The following is a 27357-nucleotide window of genomic DNA, read 5'->3' as shown; positions in this document are numbered from 1 at the left end:
TGGTGGGAACCAAAGGAACCAAAGAGCTTCTAAAGTTACTTCAACTCCCCAAACCCAGGCAATAAAGTGCTATGACACACAGCAGAGGTACCTAAGCCATTTTGGTGGCTCCTAAAAATCTAGAACTGACACCTGGTTACCATTATGAAGACGGCCACACCACTTAAAAAATGGGGAGGGAGGCCTTACTTCAAACGCAGAGGCTGATTAAAAAACTACAACATGGTACCTATGATCATTGCCACTGAATATGGTGACAGACCTTTATTTACAAAGGTAGAAAGATGTGTACAAAAAAAGTGCAAAGCAAAATACGTTATAGAATGTTATGTATTGTCCAGAAGAGACCCAGAATAGCAAAAGCAATCCTGAGCAACAAAGACAAGTCAGGTGGAATCACAATCCCTAACCTGAAATTATACTACAAAGCTACTGTAATAAAATCAACCTGGTACTGGCTAAAAAACAGACCTGAGGATCAATGGAACAGACTGGAAGACACAGCCACAACTACAAACACACTCAGCCACCTAATCTTTGACAAAGGGGCCAAAGAAACTCACTGGAAGAACTATAGCCTCTTTTATAAATGATGCTGGAAAACTTGGCTTGCCACCTGCCAAAGACTGAAAATAGACCCAAGTCTATCACCATGCACCAAACTCAAGTCAAAATGGATCACAGATCTAAACATGAAAATAGAAACACTAAGTCTATTGGAAGAGAAAGTAGGTAAAAATCTTGAAGACATAGGGGTAGGCAGAGAGTTCATGAACAAAAAAAAAAAACCACACGTGAAATACTTCAAAGAATCAAGAACTGGGATCTCATCCTACTAAAAAGTTTCTGCACATCTAAAGAAATCACCAGCAGAGTAAAAGGAAAACCCATGAATTGGGAAAAATTTTAGCTGACTGTCCCTCAGACAAAGGTCTTCTATCTAGAACATACAAAGAATTAAAAAAAGTCAGCCCCCTCCCACAAATTCAAAGACCCAATCCAAAAATGGGCAGCTGAGATGAACACACACTTCTCAGATAAGGAAATACAAACAGCAAATAAATACATGAGAAAATGTTCAACATCATTAGTCATTCGAGAAATGCAAATTAAAACAACACTGAGATTTCATCTCACCCCTGTGAGAATGGCTAGTGTTAAGAAATCAACCAATAGGGGGCTGGGGATTTAGCTGAGCGGCAAAAGCGCCTGCCTGGCAAGCGCAAGGTCGTGAGTTCGATTCCCGGTACCGGAGGGAAAAAAAAAAAAAAGAAATCAACCAATAACAAATGCTGGTGAGGCTGTGGAGAAATAGGAACTCTTCTCCACTGCTGGTAGGAAAGCACCGTGGAAATCAGTTTGGAGATTCCTCAGAAAACTAGGACTAGGGGTCCCATTCAACCCAGCTATTCCCCTTCTGGGTATTTTCCCAGAAGATGTGAAAACATCATATCACAGTGATATATGTGCACCTATGTTCATAGCAGCACAATTTGTAACTGCTAAAGTATGGAAGCAACCCAAATATCCATCCACTGAGGAATGGATAAAAAAACTGTGGTACTTTTATACAATGGAATATTACTCAGCTATAAAGACAGATAAACTCGAGGCTTTTACAGGTAAACGGTCACAACTAGAGACCACACTTATAAGTTAAATAAACCAGACCTTCATGTGTAAGCAACATATTGTCTCACCAGTGTAAGAACCTGAGTGAATAAAAATTAGGAGGGATGATAAGACACTGTGAAACAAAAGGAAAATGCTCAAAAGTAAAGAGCAACTGGGATGGAGGAAAAAAGAAAGAAGGGGAAATTATGTATGTATGTATATACAGGATAGCTAACTACTGACTTCTACCGCTTTACTGAAAGGAACAGTTAATGATTACTTATTTGATCAATCTTGCATATTTATGTTTTCCTGAGAATCCACTTTGAAGATATCAATACATAATATAACAACCACTGTTAATTTCCTACCACTTCGTCTGTAATTCAGGATTGCTTGCATTGTTCTTATACTATTTTGTAAATGGATGTCTGTTAATATGTTTTGCTTTAATTTTTAAAATAGATTTTAAAAAAGAATGGTATGTATTGTATAATCCTATTAATATGCATACAATCTTGCCCGGGGAAGGAGCACAATGCTTTGATAGGCAGATCTAAGTTTCAGTCCACTGCCTGTCATTTGTGAGGTATGTAACTCCGGGGCACATAAGCTAAATTTCCTCATCAGAGGAGGAAAAGGAAGGAAGAAAGAATAGAAAAAGTAAGAGTAGTAGCATTTGTTTTCACAATATTATTATTTTTGTTTCTTTTGCTTTTGAGACAGGATCTTGCTATATATTCCTGCCTGGCCTTGAACTCCCAGTCTTCCTGCTTCAGCCTCCCAAGGGCTGGAGTTACAGGTGTGTGACATCATGCCTGGATGTCTTCATAGGATTTCACAACAATTATCTGAGACAGATAACATTTATGCATCCATTTATATTATTACAATTATCTCTGAAGAGTAGCTTTTATATATTCTTCTTCTTCCATTAGAACAAAACTAAAAAGAATAGAATATGAAGACTGGAGGTTTTCTTAATTGTATACTTGTCAAACTTCATCAGTTAAAAAAAAGGAAAAAAATAGCTAAATCTCAGGAAAAGAACCCTTTTAATAATAACTTTGAATATTATTTGGCAACCCTCAAGAGCAGTATTATTGCCTCTGTGGTGGAGAGAAAGAGAGGGTAACAGCCTGACCCAGTCCCACAGCTCAGTCATGCGGCACAGGCCTCGACCTCAAAACTCAGGCTGACCCCGCTGTACTTGTAAGTTCTATGAGATGCCAGGGAAACATCAGACTTCTCTGAAACATGTTTCTGGCTTTCAAGTCAAACCATTCCAACCTAGGGTAGTTTTCAGCTTATATTCTAATAGCCAGAAGGTGGAAACAACAGATACATGGATAAACAAAATGTGATTTACCCATACAATGGATTATGATTCAGTGAAGTTCTGTGACATGTGATACAAGCTAAACTGTGAAGACATTATGCTAAGTGAAAGCCAAGTACAAAGGTCAAACGCTGTATGATTTCACTGAAACGAAACATGTAGAACAAACAGAAGGAGATTATGGGGTACAGCAGGAGCCAGGGCATAGAAGGGATGGGGAGCTACTGTCGAATGGATGGATTTGCAGTGATTAAAAAAATTACACATAGGTCATGGCCATAATGCACTGTGAGTATACACTCAAAAGGTACACATTATGTCACATTTTATCACAATTAAAAACATTATGCCAACGTAACAAAAAATCATTATATACTTCGAGTAAATTATATGGTATGTGAATTATACTGTATCTCCATAAAGATGTTAAAACCAAAAAACAACGGGTTCTAGGTTTTAACTATACATGGATTCCTACCCAAATACGGCCATCACATCTTTAAATTCTTTGTTGATTCCTTATCTGTAAAATGGGAATAACTGTATAATGTCTAACACATAGAAGTGATCAAAACATGGTACATGTTTAAGTTTTTAAAAATTTAGTAAAAGACACAATGAACACATTTATCGTATCCTTCTTGTCACTTTCTCCAGCAGTTCTGGAAGTCCTCTTTCATGTTTTTATGAGGTGTGATAAAAAATATGGTGAATGCTATTGCTAAGTGCCATCCAAGGGCAAAGCAGGCTTGAAAAACATCATGGACCATTCTCAGCCACCTTATTCACGAGACCTAGCACTATGTTACTTTTGCCTCCTTCACAAAGCCAAAATGACCATTGAAAGGTAAATGTTTTGAATCTCAGGACACTGAGGCAGCCAGGACAGCACGACTTCCACACCTGCTTCAAAAGTGAGATACATGTGTTCAAAGCAAAGGGATCGTATGTTGAGGGGGATTAGTGGTGATGTGTCTTTTACTGCAAAATTTTTTTTAAAAAATTTAGTATTCACTGTAGTTTTTGATCACACTAATACAATTTATGAAATATTTTTGTGATGATTAAATGAGATAATAAATAGGAAGCTTATCAAATGTCCTGACCACCCTCACTGCTGTTTTAAATTTCTCATTCCTGAACATGCCCAAAGGTTAAGGATCTGCTACCTACTAACTATAGGTTTAGCAATGTTTGGAACTGCACAAGCCCCAGTGACTCACCCTGGTATAGGGATTCCTGGCCCCCAACCTGGAGCCCACTATACAAACACAACTGCAAGGGCTCCCAGATCCTGCACGCTGTGTGCAACAACCACTCATGCTTCTCTGGTGTCTTTGCCGGCAGGATCTAACAGGTAATCAGATAAAACGTAGGAGCAAACTGCTACTTACTGCTGAAGCTGAGCCCCTTCGACAACCCTCCCAAAGAAACAAAGCGGCTACACAGGACCCGCACTGACCAAAATTCACACGTTTTGAAAGTGTCCGTATGAATACTATAGCTACGATAAAAAGGAAGCACGCAAAGGGGCAGCGAGCGGGCTCCTCTGTCCCTTCCATCTCTTCTCAGAACTAAACCTACACAGCACCTTTTCCCTTTTCTCAGGGTAACCTTTAATCCCCATCTTTGAGTCATTTCTCTTGTGCTGGATCCTGTCCAAGTTTTCCTTTTCTCACAAGGTGCTAACGCCTGGGAGGCAGGAGCTGGGGACAGTCCGTGAAATGGATCATGAAGTGCAGAGCACACAGTGTGAGTAGGGGGCGGGCTACGCATTTAGCCAATGGCAGCAGGTCAGCTGGTGGGTGATGTGACAACAGTTCATTCTCTCGGGGCCAAGAGGACGAAAAGAGCTAAGAATGGAAAGGTTAGTATGCAGATCAGGAGGGCTGGTGGTCAGAAGACCGCCTCCCAGAAAAACTATTAAGGCCTGGGGTGGACGGATAGCACAAACATTCCCAGGCTGGTGCACCTGAATTCTTCAGACCTGCAGTGGACAGAGAGAGCAGCCTGCCCCAAGTTTGCTGTAACTCTGCTCACAGTTCTGTCAGGAAGCTGTTTGTCTCAGTGTATTTACTTCCAGGACTAGAGTATCTCTAGATGAAAATCAGATCCAGTACTGGAAATAGAACGGGGAAAGTTTCTTGAGAGAACACGTCAGCAATACAAGCGAGCATGCCCTTTTTAGGGTCAGCTCCGGAGTGTTATCTACATCACCACCCTAGCACTTTACTTTCTTCTTTTTCTTTTCTTTTTTGTTTCTGGAGACGGGGGTTTCATTATGTAGCTCAGATTGGCCTCGAATTCACTATACAGCCCAAGCTGGCCTGCAACTTGCTCTGATCCTCCTGCCTCAGACTCCCAATTCCTCGGATGAGAGGTGTGCGCCATCATGCCTGGCCCACCCTGGCACTTTCATGATGCATTTTTCATCATCCGTTTTAATTTTTTCAGATGAGAAAATACCTAAAACAAAGACATATCTCTTTTAAAACCTATTGCTGGGTTCTGAGGATATAATTTCCCTTCTTACAGATCTCCAGCAGGCTTTTAATCAAAGACAGCTATTAACTGTCAGTGATTTTCGTACATTCCTTCCTTCCTCCTTTCTCAAGTCTATCACACGCATCTACTCATCTCTAGCTGGACAAAATTAATTTTGATTTCCTGAGCTTGCAAACATGTTCTTTCTCTGGCCCGGAATGTAATTCCTCTGAATCAAGGGAAAGTGACATAAACTCAAAACGAATTTTCCCAAAGGCTGTGTTTGGGGGCTTCGGGAGACAACTGCAAGGTTTTCCAGCTTTCAAAGTCATTAAAATAAAACTGAGATTAAAACACTGAGCTCAGTAGACTGTCTTCACTTTTAAGAACTTACCCTACTCAACTCCCTTAAATGTAGCTGGTGTCAATGTTATTGATTGCTTTTGTTGTTCTCTTCCCCTCATTAGAATAAAGACCTTAACAGCTCTACCTACCTTTTGTTAAGAGGCAAGTGATCTCTCTCGGTGTATAAATCTACGTAGGTATAAGAAATCACTTTTTCTGGAATACCTCAAGGAAAATACCCCAGAAACATAGATTCTCAAGAGCTGTAAGATGAAAAAAAGTGATATTGGATTTGTGTATCTGAATTCTTTAGACCTGCAGTGAACAGAGAGAACAGCCTGCCTCAAGTTTGCTGTAACTCAGCTCAAGGTTCTGCCAGGAAGCTGTTTTTCTCAGAGTGTACTTGCTTCCAGGACTAGAATATCTCTAGATGAAAATAGCGAGAATAGGGAAAGTTTCTTGAGAGAACATGTCAACATGTCATCTGCTATTTCCTGAGGCTCAGGAAATACAACCAGAACAATGAGCGTAAGTGTCAAAGTGTACAGTTTTGCTCATTTAGGAGAAGTGGGGCTACACTTAACACTGAGCACCTATGGTATGTCTAACACTACACAAAGCCTGATCTCCAACCAGCAGTACAGGGAAGCCTTGTCTAGACAATCAGACAGCAGCTAAGGAATGGGCACTCTGAGGAAAAGCCTAGTACAAAGGCAAAGTCTGCTGTAGATTGCCAGGGTTGAGTGCAGTGGACTGCCGCTTTGGAGGAGTCCAGGGGCTGGAGATGAGGGGCAGAGGAGCGACCATGCAGGGAGCAAGAGCTCTACAAGGATCCCCATCTGTATTAGATATCTGAAGTAAACCAATACACTTCACACAAGAAGCAAGGAACTCTTTCACACACTGTGTAGGGAATCAGGGGAGAATTTAAGGCAAAAGTGGTCCCAGTCCGGGCAGCCTCAGAGTAACAGGACAGGACCGGAAGGACGACTGGAAGGCCTACTGGAAGAGACACGGTATAACCAGCAGTGATGGGTCCTAACACCTTCAGCCTGCCTGCTCTTCTGTCTGTGTCCCACGAAGTGCGACTTTCAATACTAGGATTCACCTGCCCATGACCCCTTCAAGACGTTTACATTCAGCAGGACCTAAAAAAATACTCTGACTGACGAGCTAACACAATTCCTTGTAGAAACCAGAAAGGGGGGCGGGGGGATTGTGGTTCCTTCCATCATTTTAAGAGACTTAAAGTTTACCAAATACAGTTTCACACTTTTGTGTGATCGCTTGTGTTATGGCTCCAGAGTTTTAGATAACTTCAGAGAGGAAGCTAGTGACCTTTGAAAAGACAGCATTTATATGTTTGCCATATCAGCTAGCACTTAAAATATATAACTGGGAAATGTGGGGAAGAAAAACAGATTTCTAAAGTTTCTACAAGATTACTATAGATTCTTTTGATGGGGGAAAAGGGTCAAGTGGACAAATGACTACATGAGTTTTAAAATTGTAAAATGAGGGGGCTGGGGATTTAGCTCAGCGGCACAGCGCCTGCCTGGCAAGCGCAAGGTCATGAGTTTGATTCCCGGCACTGGAGGGAAAATAAATAAATAAATAAATAAATAAAATGTAAAAAGAAGCACAGTTTCCTGTTTGTATATCTCTTTTGGCATTTGTTGACACCAGAGTCTAGGTCTTGAGACAGGCCAGCATGCAGTACTTTAGTATTTTTAAATGTCCTCTTGGATCTAAACTAGAAGTGGTAGACAGTTAACTGCTAAATTTAACATCCACTGCAGTTACGACATTAAAGGTTATTCATCTTTGTGTAACTATTTGCCAGACTCAAGTTAAACTGCTATTTTAACAAAAGAACAAGTTGAGAAACACTTGCTACGTCATAAAATGGTTTTGGAACAATATTTAATGACAATACTTATCAGATGCACCTAGGTTAAATTTCTTCACATATATATTCACTGTTTGAGAGAAAGGTGCTAGCAAACAGTGATGTCTGTTCAGATGAGATGGGCTACACTTGGAACATCGCCTTGGATCCCAGCAATTACCCGAGGGAGTGCTGGGTGGAGAGAAGGAAACTGGGATATAATGAGACTGAGGCAAACCCATGTATTTGAATTTTATATACTGTACTGAATAGCTGTGTGACCTTGGGGCAAAACCACAAATCCCTCTAAGAAGCCCCAAATACGTCATCAACAAAGTAGAAAGACAGAACAAATTTTAAACAAATAACAAAAACCACATTATAGAACTTTAGTACACGCCTGTTGGATAGGTAAATTGGTATAATCTTTACACAATATTAATGGGCATAAACATAAATTTTTAATTGAAAAAATACAAAATAAGACTAAACAAAAGAATGTGAAATTAATTAATTAGCTCTGGATAACAATCACGCAGAGTATATATTACCAGTATGAAAATTTTACCAAAGAAATCCTAAAAAAAAAAAAAACCTGAAACAAAACCAAACATCTGAATTTATCACATGTTTATAACTAATTTATAAGTAATGGAGAAATAAGAATATGCTAACAATAGAACAAGACCTAACCAATGTCAGCACTGTAAGAAATTATAGGACAGCCTGGATTCCTCAACAAATAAAGCAGCACAGAAAAAAAGGAGAATAAGAAGGAATATATGATTAGTGCTAAAAGTTTTATGGTACCAACCAAATAATACAAAGAAGGTATAAATTTATTCAAACATTTAAAAATCAAAAAAATCTCTCTCTGGTTTTGTCTTATGTTTGAAATTTTCCATAACAAAAAGTTAAAAGTAAAATTAGTTAGAAGATGTTCGAACAACTCTATGAATATACTGTTTGTTTGTTTGTTTTTTGAGACAGGGTCTTACTGTGTAGGCTGGCCTTGAACTCACTATGTAGTCCAGGCTGGCCTCAACTTGTGGTGATACTCCTGCCCCAGCCTCCTGAGTGCTGGGATTATATGTGTGTGCCACCACACCAGGCTTTATGAATATATTAAAAACCAAAGAATTGCAAACATTAGGTGACTTGAATGGTGTGTGAATAATATTTCAATAATTTTTTTTAATTAAAAATACCCTGCCTCCATGGGCATAAAAATAGTAATAATTGAAGGGAAGATAACTTATAAGTTCTCTTGTTTATCTTCCTGGTTATTTATAGTTGGCCCCATTCCTAAGAAAGGGACATATTTCAAAACACTCAGTGCATGTCTGTAATCATGGAGAGCATGAACATTTTTTATACTCTTTTCTCCCCTACCTATATACCTACAGTGAAGTATAAATTAGGTAGACAAAGAGATCAACAATAATACAGAACAGAATAACTATAACATTACAGCATATGAAAGTTGTATGAGTATGGTTGTCCTCCAAGTACCTTCTTGTGTGGTACTTATGTATGATGATGTGAGATGATATAATGGCTGTATGATGAGACAGAGTAAAGCGAATAATGGGGCGCACTGAAACATTACCTAAGAGTCACGCACAAGATGGCTATACCAAGTGACTAGTGAGCAGGTAGTACACACAGCACGGACACAATGGACAAAAGGATGGTTCCTGTCTCAGGTGGGACAGCACAAGATTTCATTTCATCACTCACAACACTGCACAATTTTAAATTTATGAATTGTTTATTTCCAGAACTTTCCATCTCATGTTTTCACACAAGTAACTGTGGTAGCTGAAACTACAGAATTGAAACTATAGATAATAGAGGACTATTACACCCCAGGACTATTTTACAGCCGCACACCCCACACCACAATCAGTACACATCTGTATAAATACAAAGTGCCCCACAAAGACCCATGTATCAAGGGGTTGCTCCCAATACAACAATGTTCAGAAGTGAGGCTAGAGAGCTGACTGGGCCATGACAGTGGTAATCTCAGGTTAGTCCCCTGACGAGTTCACAGCCTGAATGGGCTGCTGGGAGTTGGCCCCCTCGGAGGAAGGCAGTCACTACTAGGCTATGCCTCTGAGGGGGTATCTTGTCTCAGGCCCTTGCCCCTCTCTCTGGTTCTCTTCTTGTTTCCTGGCTGACATGAGGCCGGCAGCTTTCTTCTGCCACGGCCTCTTCCCACACTTCTGCAGGTGGAGAGCATGGACTGAAATATCTAAAACTGTGAGTGAAAATACACCTTTCTCTTAAAGTTGTGCATATTGGGTGTTTGGTCATTGTTATGGTTTATGTCTGTGTGTCCCGCTAAAGCCTCATGCGGCCATGGGGCAGGCTATTCGAGTTTGAATATGGGTGTGAGAGCTGCACCAGCCCGGGAGTGGATAGTTTGCATATGTAAGGGAGAGAAAAAGAGTGCTTGAGGCCATTCCTCCCCCATTCCGCCCTGGTGTGTGCTTGCTGCTTTTGCTGTGTTCTGCTACCCTGAGCTGTAGCCCTATGCCATGTGCCACTCTGCCTTGTAATCTGCCAAGTCTGGACTGAAATCTCCACAAACTGTAAGCGAAATAAACCTTTCCTTCCTTCATTTTGGGCGTCAGGTATTTTGTCCCAGCAACGAAAGAAAAGTAACCAAGACAGTCATATTGACAAAAAGCTAACAATATCCATCACCCCCTCGATTTCTTTACGTTCTTTATTTTTAAATTGGAAAATAAAAACTTGATGGTGTTTTGAAGTGAACACACCATGGGATGGTTAAATCGAGTAATTAATATATGCACTAACTTACTTACCTTTTGTATAAGAACAGTTAAAATTTACTCTTACCAATTTTCAAGTATTCATCGCTATTAACTACAGTTACCATAATGTAGGACAGAACTTCAAACTTGTTCTTCCTGTCTAAAAATGTTGTCTTTTGACTAACATGTTCCCAATATCTTTCCTCTGTGTTATTATTGGAGGTGGGGTGTCCTATATGATAAGAATATATAAAATCTAACAAAATGTGAAGTATATGGAATTAAAATCAGGATTCTGAGGGCATAGCTGCACTCCCACGTTCATTATAGCACTACTTACAGTACTCAAGAAGGGTACAACCTAAATGTCTGCTGAAAGGGGACTAGAAAAAATGCAGCTTATATGTAAAATGCAATATTATTCAGACTTACTAAGGAAAACCCTACCATTTGCATGATAAGTGAAATAAGTTACAGACAGGACAACTATGAGCACAATTACATAAGGAATCTAAAATAATTTATGTAATCATAACTTCAATTAGAGAATAGTAAGGAAATAAATATTGCCATGTCAAATGCCTACTGAATTTTCATCTTTGGGCCTGGAATTATATTTGCTCATAAACTTAATCTACTTCTCATACCTAAATAATGAAAAAGCCAGTGGACTCTAATAGACCGAGACTGTCTTGATTTTAGAAAGCCATCAAATACTCAATAGTGTTAAGGAACAAGGAAAGAAAAAATATCAGATAAACCCACCCCTTTCACCAGCGTCTTCCTGTCTTTACATTTCATTCCGAGTACCAAAGTCAGGTACTTAAAAGAAGCCATAAGGAGGAGAAATGTTCCAGGAATATTCCATCAATGGCACATTGCTACAAAGCTAACATTTCACACTAATCTAAATATTTACCTTTCTGTCCCTGAGCTTATTTTAAAGCGTCTAGTCAATATTATTGCTCAGTCTGTTTTATGTTGATTTTACATGCAAAGACACTTTTCTTACAGGATAAATTTCATTTTCTTTGACGAATATTGTGGCTGTTACATGTCCCTTCTTTCCACTTTTACTGTAGTTTAGTTGAAGGAAATTACTAGACACAACTATTTATCATTACTGCTCTGCTGAGATAACCTTAAAGTTAAAGAAAATGAGAAATCATATGTAACCACTTATAATCCCAGTATTCTGCTGAAGTTCCTACTTTATTAAAGGATCTTAGTCAAAATAACAATAGCAGCCGGGTGTGGTGGCGCACGTCTGCAATCCCAGCACTTGGGAGGCTGAGGCAGGAGGATCACTGTGAGTTCGAGACCAGCCTGGGCTACAGAGTGAGCTCAAGGCCAGCCTCAACTGCATGGCGAGACCCTGTCTCAAAAAGACAAAAAAACAAAACAAAACAAAATAACAGCAGTCTATTTCCTTTGTAAAAATCCTACCCTCAGTAAAATTACAGACATGACCTTTTCTGTGGAAAAAGGAGTTGCTTTAGATAAAGAGTCAAAGAAATGCATCCCACTCAAATAATGACAGGTCACACTGCATATCTGATGAAGCAAAGGCACCAGTTCTGGTCCACAGGCAGAAGACTCCACTCCTGCCCAGTAAGAGGGAAACTCCAATTTCAGCCCACCGAGGATAGTATTTCCTTCTATCCAAAAGAATGCCATCTCCCTGCTCCACACTTAGGACCAAGAAGAATAACGACCACACCACACTGCGAGACCTTATATAAAGCCACAGGAATCCATAATGATACTCGAAAATAGGGAAAGAGAAAGAAAAAAGTTGAAAGCACCCGCCTCTGCAGTGATCACCAACGGAGACAATCAGGCACCAATCTCATGCTGAAACATCACAGTAAAGAGAAAAGAACTTCACCTGGTTTTTACAAAGAGTTGTACTTCAAGGAAATAAAAAAAAAAAAAAATCATTTTTCAACCCCGAGTGAAGTGCTAAGGAAAAGACAAATAGATGAAATCATTAAAAATGAAGTGGACAGGGACCCTTGGCATCACCCAATAGGGAGTAACTCCAAAACCAGTCACTTCGTTAGGGGACAGATGCCGTGCAGGGTCCCACTTGTGATGTGCTCTTGTCTGAAATGGTGAGCTGGAATTGAGCCAACCACTTCAAGCCTCATCAAGCCTTTAAATTTACAGTCAACTGAGGGGAAACAGAAAGAAAGAAAAGACACCAAAAGGAAGAAAACAGTCAAATGCAAAGGACCTTTCCCCAGAAAGATTGACACTTTTTTCAACAAGGCAAAGACACAAAATAGGAAGAGCAGAGGAAGGCGGACTGCTCCAAGTTAGAAGAGATTTAAGAGCGTTATTGCAATATTTAAGAGCAATACATTGCTAAATGCACTATACTGACCTGGCATGAATAATTCAATTGTGAAAAGAAAAAAAGTGAGGAAGAAGACTCAGAAGAAGTAATTTTAAACAAATTGTGCCAAAATCCAATAAAAACATGAATAGTGGATTTCAGCATTTAATACACTAATCTCTCTATATTCTGGCATGTTTGAAAACATGAGAGGGAGGGATACAGTGACCCCTCTTCCAGCAGGAATGAATCACAAGCCACGGAGATACCAAGCATCTTGGATGTGGCAACAGGTTTCTTGTGTAAAACTGCCAAGAAGACATATTCCATGAGACAGGGTCCTAAGCTGAAGGCGATGTAATTTATCCAGAGAATGTTTTCCCCAAGGATGTCTGTTATGTAAACACATCCAACCTTGCTTTGTCAAAGTCATAAGGTGCAGACTTTATAAAGGCTTTTCTTTCCAACTAAATTCAGGCTTCTGGCTGAAGCACACCAGGGAGGCAATACCACCTGAAAGAATCTTCTGCTCATCAGGAATGGGCGGGTCAGGGGGCAAATCTGTGTTCTAGTTAATTTTCTGAACCGTTTTGTCCATCTGCCAAATGGACATATTTTGTCTTACACAGTTATCATGAGTTAGAGACTATGTATGTGACTGTATTTGGCACATGGGAATGGTAGAATTACATGAGAATGTAAAAATAAATATTCCTAGGCACCCGCCTACAACCTCTACTACAACCATGTGCATATGCAAGAACATCACATGAAATCACAATCCAGAAGACATTATAGCTTTGGGAGACCACGAGTAGAGGTCCTAGCTAACTTTGACCCTGAATTTTAATCTACAGAATCTGTGACATAATAAAACCAAAACAACAGCAAGCAAACCCAAAAAACTCCACCTTATCTATGGTTTGCTTATTCTATACAGGGGTCTTTGAGACAACTAAAACTGCATACTGTTAAGATTTGCCCCCTGATGAGAATAAAAACCTAAATGGCTTTCCTCACAGTGCAAAACCTCTTGCCTGGTATGAAGACAGTTCCTACATCCTGCATGATCTCCCTGCCCAGGGCAATAACTTCCTTTTCCTTCTGTGCAGCTCTTCAACATTACCTGATCAGGAACTCTTCTGTGATCTCTTCCTTACCTTTATGCTCAGTTTTGATCCTCACACTTGCTCTTCCTTTAGCCCTGAGATACTGTTGTGCATTTTCCACTTGCTGAGATCTTTCTCTTCTTTAGCTAGTAGGTTCAAAGACTCTAGGCAGTGATTTCCTATTCTTCTTGTACCTATCAGCTTTACCATCTGCACAGTGTTCTCTGCAACTTCAATGTAGCATTTGCTCTGCCTTACACTGAAGGTCCTCATGGGCTTGTTTTGCTCTAATGTAAACAGAAGAACTGTGCCTTATTCAGCCTTTTAATCTCTCACCTCCCCTTGAATGTTTGCTAAACTCAAGTGAGAAAATTAGAACAGGAACTCACCAACTTCCTGCACAGAGCTGTTAATGTTTGACCAGCTTGATCTCTTTGACCTTCTGAAGGATATTTCATTAAAAAATGGACACTCTCCACCTTTGGCTACTCATGAAACTACCCTGTTCAAATACAGATGCCGCTTCTTCCCCTGCATTTTATTGTACAGCTAAGAACCCAGAGGCTACACGTGTAGAACAATGAGGATGACTGGGGGACTCGGGTCTGCACAGATTACACCACACATGAAGATGTTCCACTCCCTTCACTCTCCAAGCAACCACTGGGCCTGCCCATCTTGAGCCTTAATGACACGGCGTTTCACTGTTACAGATCAGCTAAACACTCACAGATAGGAGAACTAGGAGGGCTAAGGCTGAAAACAAAAGCAGATTATCCTGAGTGCAGCACTCAACATATACTTGCATTCATACAAGTATCTGTATATTTTTATCTGCATGGCTAGTTACTGACCATGTTAAAGTACCTCTCTTTCAGTGGGGAACAACTTTTCTCCACTAATTCTTTTAAATATATGGATTATATTAAATAATAATAGCTGTATCATGGGGGAAGTCAATGAATAGGAAAGAAAATCAGATAGGTCTATTTTTAAAACTTTGTTAAAATGCTCTAAACCTTGTAGTTTTAAAAAATATTTTATGTTTAATTTCCAAGTTTCTTAAAATAAGCTTGTGTTATGGTTGGTACTGGAACTGGTGGGCTGGAGGGGAAGAATTAAGCATTTTCTGAGGCCGCCATGTCTGGATCCCTTCCTCGCTGAAAGGAGGCTCTCTCAGAGTGAAGGGATGATGTCATCTGGCTCCTCAATAAGCAGTTACATGTGGGCACATCCACAGAGCAGAAAGCTTGCAGGATTCCGGGCCCAAGCAGGAAAAAGCACTGTTTCTATACAGTCCGACTCCACAGCTGCCAAACTTTATCACCTGCTCCAGATCTAACTGCACATTTCACTGAATATTCTACCAAGAACAAAATGGTAACTTTACATGTTAAGACTACAAGTTTTGCCGGACATGGTGGCGCACGCCTGTAATCCCAGCACTTAAGAGACTGAGGCAGGAGGATCTTTGCGAGTTCAAGACCAGCCTGGGCTACAAAGTGAGCTCAAGGCCAGCCTGAACTGCATAGCGAGACCTTGTCTCAAAAAGACCAAAAAAAAAAAAAAAAAGACTAGAGGATTTTTTTTTTGGTCTTTTTCAGACAGGGTCTTGAGGAGGTTTTTTTGTTTGTTTTGTTTTGTTTTGTTTGTGTGAGCCACCATGCCTGGCTAAGACTAGAGGTTTTTAAGATTTTGGTTTCTGGGTAACTGTATACTTGTAAAACTATCAAGTATTCTAAAGAATATTTAGTGGTAGTATCATTTGATATTTACCATACTAAAATGATTTAAGTTAAAAATTCCTATTAATTCACAAAAAAGCAAGTCAGCTGCATATTAAAGAAAACAGGATATTTTAGTGGAACACTACATATTGCACAACAAACAAGAAAAGCTTTAGTTCCACGTTTTGGCAAATCTCTTTAATATCTCATGCCTGTTTCTAATTATATCTGTTTCAATATATTGTTCTCACTGTAGTTTATGAAAAAACTATGGTTTCACAGAGTTATGCAGAAAGTTGATTAAGCTGTGGATACCCTTTACACATTAGTATGGTATTTTTCTTTGTTATTACACCAAAATTTGACAAACTATACTTCTTGAAAATTTGCTGTAATATGGAATCTGATGTCTTATTGGTGAGCTTTTCACTTCTCTTACATTAAAAATCCACTATCCCATTTTGTGTGTTAGACAGATCTTTGACTCCTGCATCATTTTTAAAACGCTGGTTCACTGAGTTATGTGGATCTTCAAATGCTGATTCACTTCATTATGACTTTATGAATATCAATCTGTCGGGAAACTTGGTAGATAAGGTCTTTTGCGTCAAGCTTTAATTCTATTATTAGTAACAAATATTGTCTATTATTTTCCATAAAGTCACAAGATCATCTCAAGTTTCTGAGACAATGTCTGCCAACTATCCATGTCCGAATAACCAGTTAGTCAGTTTCAAGTTAAAGTGGTGTAAAGAAGTAGCAAGCTCACCTTAAAACTTAACTACAGAAGAGCTTTATGTGTGTTCCTCAGTGTCACGGTGAATCACAAAGTGACTTGTATTCAGGATTTCAGACAATGAAAAGTTTTACTTGTTGATTAATGACATGCTTGGTTAAAACTGACTTTAAGCAGTGAAAAATACAATGCTTACTGGCACATTTTGATCCCACCATCTTGACATAAAAAAAGGTGCAGGTAGTTGTGCCAATCCTAGCCAGTGAGAAAGGTGAACTGTTCTGACGAAAGTAGTTTAGGTCAGTGATGGCAAACCTTTTAGAAACTGAAAACCCAAACTGCAAGCCCAAGCCCACTTACTTATCAGGAAGTTCCAACACTGCATTTAAACCTGAATACCAAGGTTTTAGTTTAGAAAAAACAACTCATAATTGAGAAACAACTACAATAACAGAGCTTTCAATGATACAAATAGCCCGCTGCTACATGGGTGCCATAGGTTTGCCAGCACTGGGGGACTGGGAACACAGTCCAGCCTACTCAGTCCTGAGGGAGAGTATTAGAAAAATGCAGCTGTTTATTTGAGGGTAAAAGTATGGGCAGAAAGGCAGAAGGGGAAGAGATGAGGCTACATCAAACACGAACAACAAAGAAGTGTCTCCCTTGTAAAGAGCAAAAGTGAAGAGAGATAATAGACCCTAAAAGAATTAAGCTAATGCTACCTGTTTTTTTCTGGATTGTTTTAGTACATTATTTCTTTATGTTTTTATTTCTCTAAAGAGGCAATGAATAATCTGGGTTGACAAAACAGGTGAGGGAAGTTAACTGTAACACAAAAAATTCTATGATTTCCAAGGAATTATGAGTTCCTGAATTAAGGCATCTGTTTACAGCAGATATGATTTAATAAAAAAAAAGACATTCAAGGCAAAACATTAGTAGGCACTGCTAATCAAAGATAGGCAATCTATTAAATAACAATGTAAATTAACTGGATTAGATTTGTTGTCCTATGTTGAGCTATAATTTAGTTCCCACATAAAACAAGATGTACCTATATTTGAAAACTATTCACATCAGATCTATTGCCAAATATTTTATTAATGTTATCAAGATTATGCATGTTAAGAAAACTAGAAGTTTATGCAGGTTTAGCCAGAGAAGAGAAGTGGAGATGGGCTGTTAACACAGGTACCATACGTGTGCTACTCTGGATCCTGAAACCTTTTCCAAAGGCTTGTGTGTGAAACGCCCTGGCTCCAGGGTCGTGCTACTGGGATGTACCGAAGGCTTTAATAACAGAGAAGTCTTAGGTCATGGAGGTGTCTCCTCGAAGGGGACTGTGGGAGCCGTCCCCTCTCCCTTTCTTTTTGTTTCCTGGAGATAAAATGTGTGGCTTTCCTATGCCAAGCTCTCCCTCTGTAATGTGCTGCTTCACCACACACCCAGAGAACGAGGCCATTTTAGCATGGACTGAAACCTCACAAACTCTTAACTAAAATAAACTTTTTCTTTCCACTTTTAAAAACTTTGAAATAGAGGACTGGTAAATCACTAAGTTGGCCAGACTGGCCTTCAGCTTGGGTTCCTGTTGCCTTGGTCTCCTGAGAACTGGTATTACAGGCCTGTACCAACTTGTCTGGCTAACCTTCTTTGTATAGGTTAATTCTCTTCAGTATTTTGGTATAGTTTATGGAAAGCTGACAGAGAGTGGCTCAATAAGTGTTGGATCCTTTTTAAAGGACAAACTATATTTTTGCTTTAACCTCGTACTTGACAGATTTGGATATATATGGTAATAAACATCAGGTTTCTGGTTTCTAAGAGTATTCTACTCTTCTTGCTTCCTGTAGTTTTATGTTTTTATTTCTCAGAGTATTCAGGGCCTTGGCAACGGATACTCTTACACACATCAAGAATGCCAAGTACATACCCTGGCTCTTGGGATGAGTCCTTCTCTCTGATGTGACAATCAGGTCCATGGATATGGGTGATGCTGGATGAGGGGAGGTTCTCAACAGGTTGTTCAATCATTATAAAGTCTAACTACACAAAATGGAAATCACTAGAATGTCCCTCTAAACATTGCATGTGGGAGCTGGCTTCAAATGAGGTCCAGAGCAAGGACAGAATCCTAGAAGACAGCCCCTACTGTGGGACTGCCTCAAAGACAAAGGGCAATTACTCTAGAAGAATTTCCTAAAGCTGGGATCTAAAGGATCTCACTAGGCTCCCACTCCTTTCATATAAGCAGACTGTAAAACTATTGCTTTGGGAATAATCTTAGATAGTAAATGTTCACAAGGTAAGTAAGAAATGATGTAATTATACTATGGTTTTATAAGCCAAAGACAACCTATTATAGTCCATATTTTATACACATTTTGTGTAACTGTATGGAAATTGAGATATGTAACAATGTTAACTGAGGTTATTTCTCAAGGATACAGAGATATATACTTTTAAACCTTCTCTTTTCATAGAACAGAGTTAGCATGATCATTTTGCCAAGGAATGATAAAAGTTTTAGATTTAAGTCTCGGGAGGGGGTTCGAAGTAGAAAAAACAAGGAGATTTGACCTATACCTGGTTTTGAGAGGTCTGGATTATACTTCTGTGATAGTCATACATCTGTCCTCTGGTACATTATATGAAAAGAGACTCAAAGTTCTTTCTCCCTGAATAACAGGGCCAATGTTCCTTTATTAGGTCTGTGGCTGGGATGAAATACCCAACACTGCAAGTTAAAAGCAAAGGTTTACTCTGGCTCACAGCTTCAGTGGGTTTAGTCCCTGGTTGGAGGTAAGTTGTTCCTACTGTGATGGCCAGGAAGGAGTGAAAAGGAAGAAAGGAGAGAGAAAAGGAGGGAAGGACAAAAGAAAGGAAGAAAGGAGGGTGGGAAGGAGGACAAGAGTACATCCTTCTAGGTCATATCACCAGTGACTGGCTTGCTCTGGTCAAGCCTCACTTCCCAATAGCACATTCATCTATGAACTCATCGGTGGATTCATCCCCATGATAGGATCCCCATGATCCAGTCACCTTGCAAGCACATGAGACTTCTGTGGGAGACATTTTAGATCTAAATCATAACAACCCTATTAGAGAATCCCTCACTTGTTTCCATGTTAGTTTTACTTTCAAAAACACTGCAGAATCAGGTCTTTTAATCCTAGGCTTTATAAAAGCAGCACATAAGGATGTTGTTACGCTGTTTAATCTCTGAACATCCAAAGTAAAAACTTTCCTGCCTTTTGGGATTTTACAAAGAGGAAAACGCCTATAGGCACACTATCTATTTGATCATAACTGTGATGTTACTTATGCTCCTTCCATACTGTCTCAAGGACTGAGGCCACATTAGGTTTTAGGATCCCAAACTTTGTGAAACAGAGCTATATTACTGTGCCTTCCCACCCATGTTCATTTGTACCTTCCATCTGAGTGCTTCAAAATACCTTCTAGGTGAATTATTTGCATGTCCTCCAAATATAGAGCAAAGAAGTCAAATACATTCATTTTTACTGATGGTACCTTCAGTCACTGACCTGAAGTAATTAAAATATTCTTGTTTTTCGAAGTAACAATCCAGAAAGAATGAAGTACACCAAACTAAATGATATAAAGAAGGCTGGAACTCTGCACTGAACAAAATGTTTTTCCTCTATAAAGCACCTAAAAGCTGGGTGTGGTGGTACATGTCTGTAATCCCAGCACTCAGGACACTGAGGCAGGAAGATTGCTACAAGTTTGAGGTATAAGCTACATAATAAGTTCAAGGCCATCCTGAATTACATAGAGAAACCTTGTCTCAAAACAAACCACTCTTCACCCAAAAATACTCTAAACCTAAAATAAACAAACCCCCAAAAGACAAAATCAAAAAACAGAAGCACTTATAGATTTTATCATCAGAAAAACAATAAAATTATTCACATTATAAAATGCAAAAACCCAAAGCTATTGATTTCCAGATTAAGAATTCTTTCCCTCACCCCCACCGAACACATCCAGCCTGTCTCTCCCTTGCCTTGTCTTCCTTCCGACAGATCAGCTTAATGCACTGCGTAATGCAGATTCATAGCGGGCACGGGAAACAGATGTCTGCACCGTTTGGGGGAGGTACACAATGTCCACTGCTGCCCTGGAAAATGCACCTGACTCTGCTTCATGGGCATAGGAAGCCTCAGACAGGGCCCTGGATGACTCCTGTCACTAGTGGTGAAGGTTCAGATTCCTTATTTACTGGGTGTTGGCTCGGGGAGGGTATCTGCTAGGTACTTTAAAGCCCTGAACTTTCACAGGATCTCTTTAAACAAGAGACTAAAATCTCAATTCAACAAAGCCCAGGTCAGTACTGGATAAATGGGAAATTCCAGGGGCTTGGCAGGCAAACAAGGAAGTGGTCTGATTAATCACCACAGGGTTCTGAGCTCACCAGGTATGTCAGAGAACCAACTGAATAGAGCATGCTTTTTGGTTGGAATGGGGGAGGGAAGATATAGGGAGACAGGGAAAGAGAGGAAGTGAGCAGGAAAAAGAATTTAACTTTTAGTTTCCTGGTCTATTGGAGATTGTCAAACACTGTGTTCCAGAATAACCCGAGGGGCTGCGGAAGTGTCACATTTATCCAGGGGCTCGTTTTAGTCTTACAGGTACAACAGTCATATTGGATGTAGTCCCTACCCTACAGGCTTCATTTTAACTTAATCACCTCTTTGCAGAACTTCCAGATATGGTTATTTTGAGCTACCAGGGGTTGGAATTTCAACCTGTAAGTTTTGGGCAACACAGTTTTAGCCCACAATACTTACTGACTAATCCCAACAAAGTTATGAGATTCACCCAGGTCTCCACTTCTTCAACTACAAATCAGCGCTACTGAGAACTGAATGAGAGGATTCATGTGAAAGGCTCAGCATGGCTTCTCCTCACCAACATCAAAATAAATGAAGAAAACACAAACCGAGAAGACGGCGCCTTTTTCATCTCTCAAGTAGGTTTTACGGTACAGAATACCACCCTCCTGTACACCGTAACGTATAATTTCAGGGAATTTTACCTAATTTAGGACTGTCCCATCACTCCTTTGCGGGGAGTGTGCTGGGGGTCAAACCCTGAGGTCCTGCATGCTGAGCCCACGCCTTATCCCCAAGCTACATAGTTCCAGCCTTCGTGTCGCTAACCGCTTGCTTAGTTTTGTTCTAATTTGACGACATACAATATAAAGGAGTAAGCGAAGTAGTGCAAATTAACAAGGCTATTAACAAAAATTTATTTAGGAAGATATACTACTTTCCTGGGATTATTTATGAGTTCCACTCACACTTTCTCCTAACTTGCAAGGACAAGATACAGTCACACAATAATGATGTCTGCTTTCACTATGACGAAAGAAAGCCCATCCAACTTTTTGTTTTAAAATTAGGATTACATGTTACATTCACTCAGCAGTCTCTCTCTATATGACATGCGTTTAATCTTGAGTGTAAAAAAGTTGTTCTATTTAGTTCCTGACACAATCATTTTAGAGTTGAGGATCACGAAGCACAGCAAGATCTGTTTTGCACAAAGCTTGTCAGTAACTGCCGGAACCAGAACCCTCACTGACATCTTCCAGTCAAAAATCAAGGCGACCAATGACTTTGGCCGGGCTGTAAAACCTGGTTTCCTGATTCTTCACGGCTCGTGTAAACAGCAGATGCTCAGCACGCACGGCAGGCTGATGGGGGGCGGGGGGGGGAGATCTGGACCAAACTTTAGAATCTCTTTAATGTCCTTCCTATGAGGCAACCTTGACCACTGTGAACTCCTTCAAGGCAATGATCAGTTTCCGTTCCGCCCAAGGTCAAGCACACTGGGTGCTCATTTCAGTCCAACGAGATATTTACTGAGAACTGAAGTTCAAGTAAATGTAAAATGAAATCACAGAGCACTCTTCCTTTAGTGATGACAGTAAGTGCTTTGTGACTAGTATGGCAAAGTAAAAAGAAGCAATTATAACAATCACTCTCTAGGGCCAGGGATGTAGCTCAGCGGCACAGCGTGTGAAACCTTGAGTTCGATTCCTAGTATAAACAAAACAAAACAAAACAAAACAAAACCAATTCTCTCCCAAGGTCTAAAATAGAAAAGCCTTTAGGACTTTTCTAATTGCCAAATTCTGATTCCATTACAGTTCACATTTTATGCGTGGTTAAAGAACAATCTCAAGTGTCAATTATTGGTGCAAAAAAATTGAATTTTAAAACAACAATGACAACAACCTGGATTTGCCAATCCAGATCCATCACAGCATTCTTAAGTACGCAATATGACTCCAAGAAAGCACTGAGCCTGTGTGTGACAGGAAGTTTGTACTTTGCAGAAGGAATGGTTTAACTGGTGATTAGAGGTCAATCTGAGTGGTAATGGAGTTGCTGTCAGGGGCCCTTGGTCATAAGAAGTTATATTAAAAGAAATCACGCTAAAGTTTTCTTTCCTCAAGAATATACTACTGACTACTCACATTAGAAATTATTTTGCTGTGACGGCTGGACAGGCCGTGACCTCGCAATGGAAACTATCCGATTGCTTCTGCGTTATTCTGTTTCACAGAGAAGGGAAGGGAGCAGAACTGGCCAGCACACAGTGCTGAGCACTGTCTTCACGTTTTCCTGTGATTTCAGCTCCAGGATGGCCAGCCTGTTCCTCTCTGTAGACTTTCTAAACCCTGCTGAAAACTGGCTATTCACTTCCCTAGCTACCTGTTTCACAGTGCTGTTGTAGCAAATTCAGGGGGGCGGAAAAAGCTCAATTTCTGAAAAGAAAAGCATTCAAAATAATGAAAGATTCCTGTCTGAATAATTTTTTTTTTTTTTTTTGAGACAGAGTCTCAAAACGTATAGTGCAGGCTGGCTTAAACTTAAACTTGTGACGATCCTCCTGTCTGATGGGATTACAGGCCTGTGCCACCACCCCAGCCCTGAATAAATCTTTTTTAACTGAATCTGTGATCTGAGGTAGGCAATTTTCACCAAAAAAAGCAAAATGCCAAAATTACGTTTTTTCTGATGCCTTATCAAAAGAGAAAAAACTTCAAACACACATAAAAAGGCATATAAATTCAACTAAAATTCTATGAAGAGCCAAATCCAAATCTCAATTTCTCCCACTCAACCACTGTAATAAATATTTATTAAATATATAAAATATGCAAAGCACTAAACTAATGCTTTAAGACTAAGAATTATTCTTGCCCCATATCCTCCTGTACTGCAACTGCACTATAAGATGCACTTTTGTTTAGATTTCCTTCTCAAGTAAAAGTTCCAGATTTCCCTAGGACACAAAAACAAAATCATTTTTCTCTATTCTGACTTTCTGGCTTCATGGAAAACTTCACTCAAGCACATGCTAAGAGTCAAGCTCATCTATTAGTCTCCACTGAACAGCACGAGCCTGCTCATGAGTGACTGAACTACAGAATAACCGTAACTTCCACCATGGCCTCACTGAACCTGACTGGCACATGACCTGGAGGGAATAAGGAACCATGCATCTTTTGACTGCAGCTAAACGAGATGAGGCACACTGTCAGGGAAAGCAGGAAGAGCACGACCATGTGGTTTGGAAATCAAGAACAGTGAAATAGAAACAATCCCAGTAACTGCAAATACCTTGGGCTTCCATGAGTGCGCTGCCATATTAAATCACACATGGCTCTGCACTGGAAGGAAAAGTTAAAGCCTGTCTCACGCCTCACTTCTGCCACTGACTGAGCTTGAAGAAGAAAAGAAAGATAATCTTTTTTAAGTTATTCAATCAAAGACAAAAATTATATTCTGGACACTTAACAGAATAAGCTCATTAGTGTGGGGTACAAGAATCATTTAGCAATTAGCCCATATCCTAACCCCAGATAATTCACAACAGGAATTCCCAGATTTCCTTAAAATTATATTGATATTACTTTGATAGAACTAACTGTTCCAACACAGAAATTCTTTTGTGTATGTACTAAAGTTACAGTTAACCTGTTCTTACAAGTAGAATCACCTATCTCCTAAGATCAGCTTTCTTCACTTTCAATAACTTATTTTTTGAAAGACACAGAACTGATGTCCTTCAACAAACAGTACACGGAATACTGTAAACCAACTCTTGTGTCCAAGAATGGAGGAGTAAAACGTGTGGAAAAACCTCAAGGCACATGAGGGCATACTCACTATGATGGCTTTATCGTACATTAAAGAGATCCATAGCACATCAAAGGAAATTTTATGTTAGAGTTCTGTCCAAGATGAACAGCAAATCACTATCAAGAACTGCTGTTCTTCAAATCCCAACAGTATTAATAGGCAACCTCTTCACACAAATGGAAAATGAGAACAGCCAGCTCTGTCCCGTAGTGCAACCTCACATGCACACATTTCCCCCGCAAAACTAAAAGTAGATCAACTTACACGGCTCTCTGGCAATGAACTGAGGTACAGTGTTGGGCAGAGGAGTACTGGGATTTGGAGTCCCTACTAGTTTGTTCTTGGCCATCTTCGTGTTTGCCTTAGCAAACTCTAGTCGTAGTGTTTGCGGAATTTCAGGATCGAAGCGGATGCCCTTTGGAAATAAAGAACAAATGGAAGATGTTTTCATTTCCTTAGAGTCAAACCGGAATGGTGACAAAATAAACACTCCAGTAAACCCTGGCCTATCAGGAGAAAAGGTCAGCAAGTGTTCTCATTCTCACTATTTACTTAGAATATACAAAAACCCACAATACAGTGTGTCCAGAAAGTCAGGCACAGTTAGCTTACTCACTACAAAATTGAGTTACATGGATTTCCACCTATCCCTCTTCTTCTTGGAGAAAAACTTCCATGTTGTAAAATTGAAATGAGCAAATTCCTGCCACAATTAAAAACGCTGATGGCTATTAATGAAAATGAACAGTATGTTTATTGATAAACAAAGAAATACCCTGTGTAACATTGGAGATGACATCTGAAATCCTGAGAGGTTTTTTCTCCAGTGTTATAAATAGCATAATTCTTCAATGCTTTTAGTTTTACTACCTATAAATGGAGAAAAAGAATCCCACTTCCTCCTAACACAGAGCTTGACAAAGGTAATACAAATAACTCGCTCAGAAGCCAGGAATTGGATGTTTGCATGATTTCTAACATAATTAATATCCTTTGATCTTAGCTTAATTTATAAGCTAACATGAATGGTTCAATATTAAAGAATCCTCAGTTTATTACATTTGGCTTACTAGCTACATGGGCAGACAAAGGATTACACTGGCCAAAGAGACAATAATATTAATTACCCTTGGCCCTATTGCTGTAGTTCACCTTAAAAAATTATATCCAATATGCTAAATCACAAAAACTACAAACAAAATTTAAGTCAAGTAAAGTCTACTTTGGAACTTACCTATTCAACGATTTCTTTATTATTAAGCAGAACTAAGAACCTAGTGAAAACTATGTTCAATGCCGAGAATTCTGAGCCCCTGCAAGTGGCAGAGATGCCAGAACAGTGCATAGATGCACCCACAGTCCCATGATCGTCTGTGTCTTCAAACTGAGTATCCTAAGTACGCAAGTGTTCCACGCAGTGTTCTGGAGGTACACGTGGGGGCCTGATAGTCCCCAAACTCTCTTTTCTTCTTAATTAATTTAAAGAAGAAAACGAGCAAATTCCACGAGAAGTAGGTAAGACATTTTTATTGTGTAGACCAGATAGAGTAATTCTAAACTTCACAGGCTCAGTTACAAAGATGCAAAGAAGAGCCTGTGACTGGAACGTAGTATCTACAAGAGAAAATGAGGGATTACAGGAGAAAGGTGCTCAGAAAGGTACAACAAAAAGTCAGAGCCCTGACTCAGATGTACCGGCCTGGTAGAATTTCCTTATGACTCACTCTTGGAGAAGAAATCAACTAAAGGTACCAGAGTAAGGAGGGCAGTGTCCACTTGTGTAGAACAAAAGTGAAAAGCAGGTATCAGTTATATGAAGCATAAAATTATTTGCTTTAACTGATTTGGGTTTTTTTGTTGTTCTTTTAATTTAGGAAATCTCAGTAGCACTGTCTTGACCAAAAAAAAGTATATATGTAAGGGGAGAAACAAAGCTTCACTTGCTTTGAAGCAACATTTGCTTCCCCCAGCTTACAATGAAGAAGCATTTACCTTATCAAAGCTACTATCTCAAGAGAGTAACTATTTCCAAATATGGACTTGAACAGCTGTGGCCTTTGCTGGGAGACAAGCACAATCCTGGCTATGACGGTATGCTGTAGGCCTGAGGATGCAGGTCAGTGGCAAGGTACTTGCCTAGCACAGCTGAGCCTCTGGGCTCGGACCCCAGAACTGCCACACAGAGGTGTGCCATGGAAGGGTTTGTGCACTCAGACAACACCCATCAAATGCAGAGCAGCAACCTGGGGTGGGTTTTAGGCCATCCTCCTGACAGTTCATTCCGTCAACCTTCCAGGGCAGAAGGAACCCTCTTAAAACCTGAGCTCATGTCAACATGAGGAGCACACATCAACATGAGGAACTCACTGCAGGCCACTGGGGGTGACAAGAGCGTTTTGAGACAAGTCTGTGGTCCCCTAGAGCTCTGAGCCTTAGATAACGAGACTGAACATCTGAATTCTGTGTCTGGGCTTGCTCGCTGGTGTTCCAGAATCAACTGAGGCTCTATACAATGTACTTGTCTCTTAAACAGCATGGGTTGGTAGCTCTTATCCCAAAATATGCTGAACTGAATCTCCCAATTCCCTCCCTTTCTTCATACCCCTGTTGTTTGAGCTAAAATAACATCAACATGATGTTCCAAATCAAAGTTCCAACATCCTTATTAAAAGGGGAAAAAAAAAGCTCTGAAGTTAAAATGACCTAATTTGTTTGGCAGCTTATACAGAGGCCGGAGGCTTAGAATACAAGCCACATTCCTCCAACATCTTTAGCAGCAGCACCATATTTGGTAATCAATATCCTGCCCTGCTA

The 27357-nt window shown here is 39.8% G+C and overlaps 1 protein-coding gene across 1 annotated transcript in view; it reads right to left on the bottom strand.

Moving 5' to 3' along the window:
• The window catches only part of Rbpms (RNA binding protein with multiple splicing), a gene marked incomplete in the record, with an annotated part of 155824 nt that overhangs the window by 15363 nt on the left and 113104 nt on the right, over nucleotides 1-27357 (bottom strand). The window contains 1 exon segment of the mRNA XM_005398470.2: nucleotides 24808-24958. Within this exon segment, the coding sequence (XP_005398527.2) occupies nucleotides 24808-24958 (151 nt within the window).

Source organism: Chinchilla lanigera, unplaced genomic scaffold, assembly GCF_000276665.1.
Source record: "Chinchilla lanigera isolate Chin_1 unplaced genomic scaffold, ChiLan1.0 scaffold00062, whole genome shotgun sequence".
Lineage (NCBI taxonomy): Eukaryota > Metazoa > Chordata > Mammalia > Rodentia > Chinchillidae > Chinchilla > Chinchilla lanigera.
Note: the sequence above shows the minus strand (reverse complement) of the source record. Positions and strands in the feature narration are given on the sequence as shown.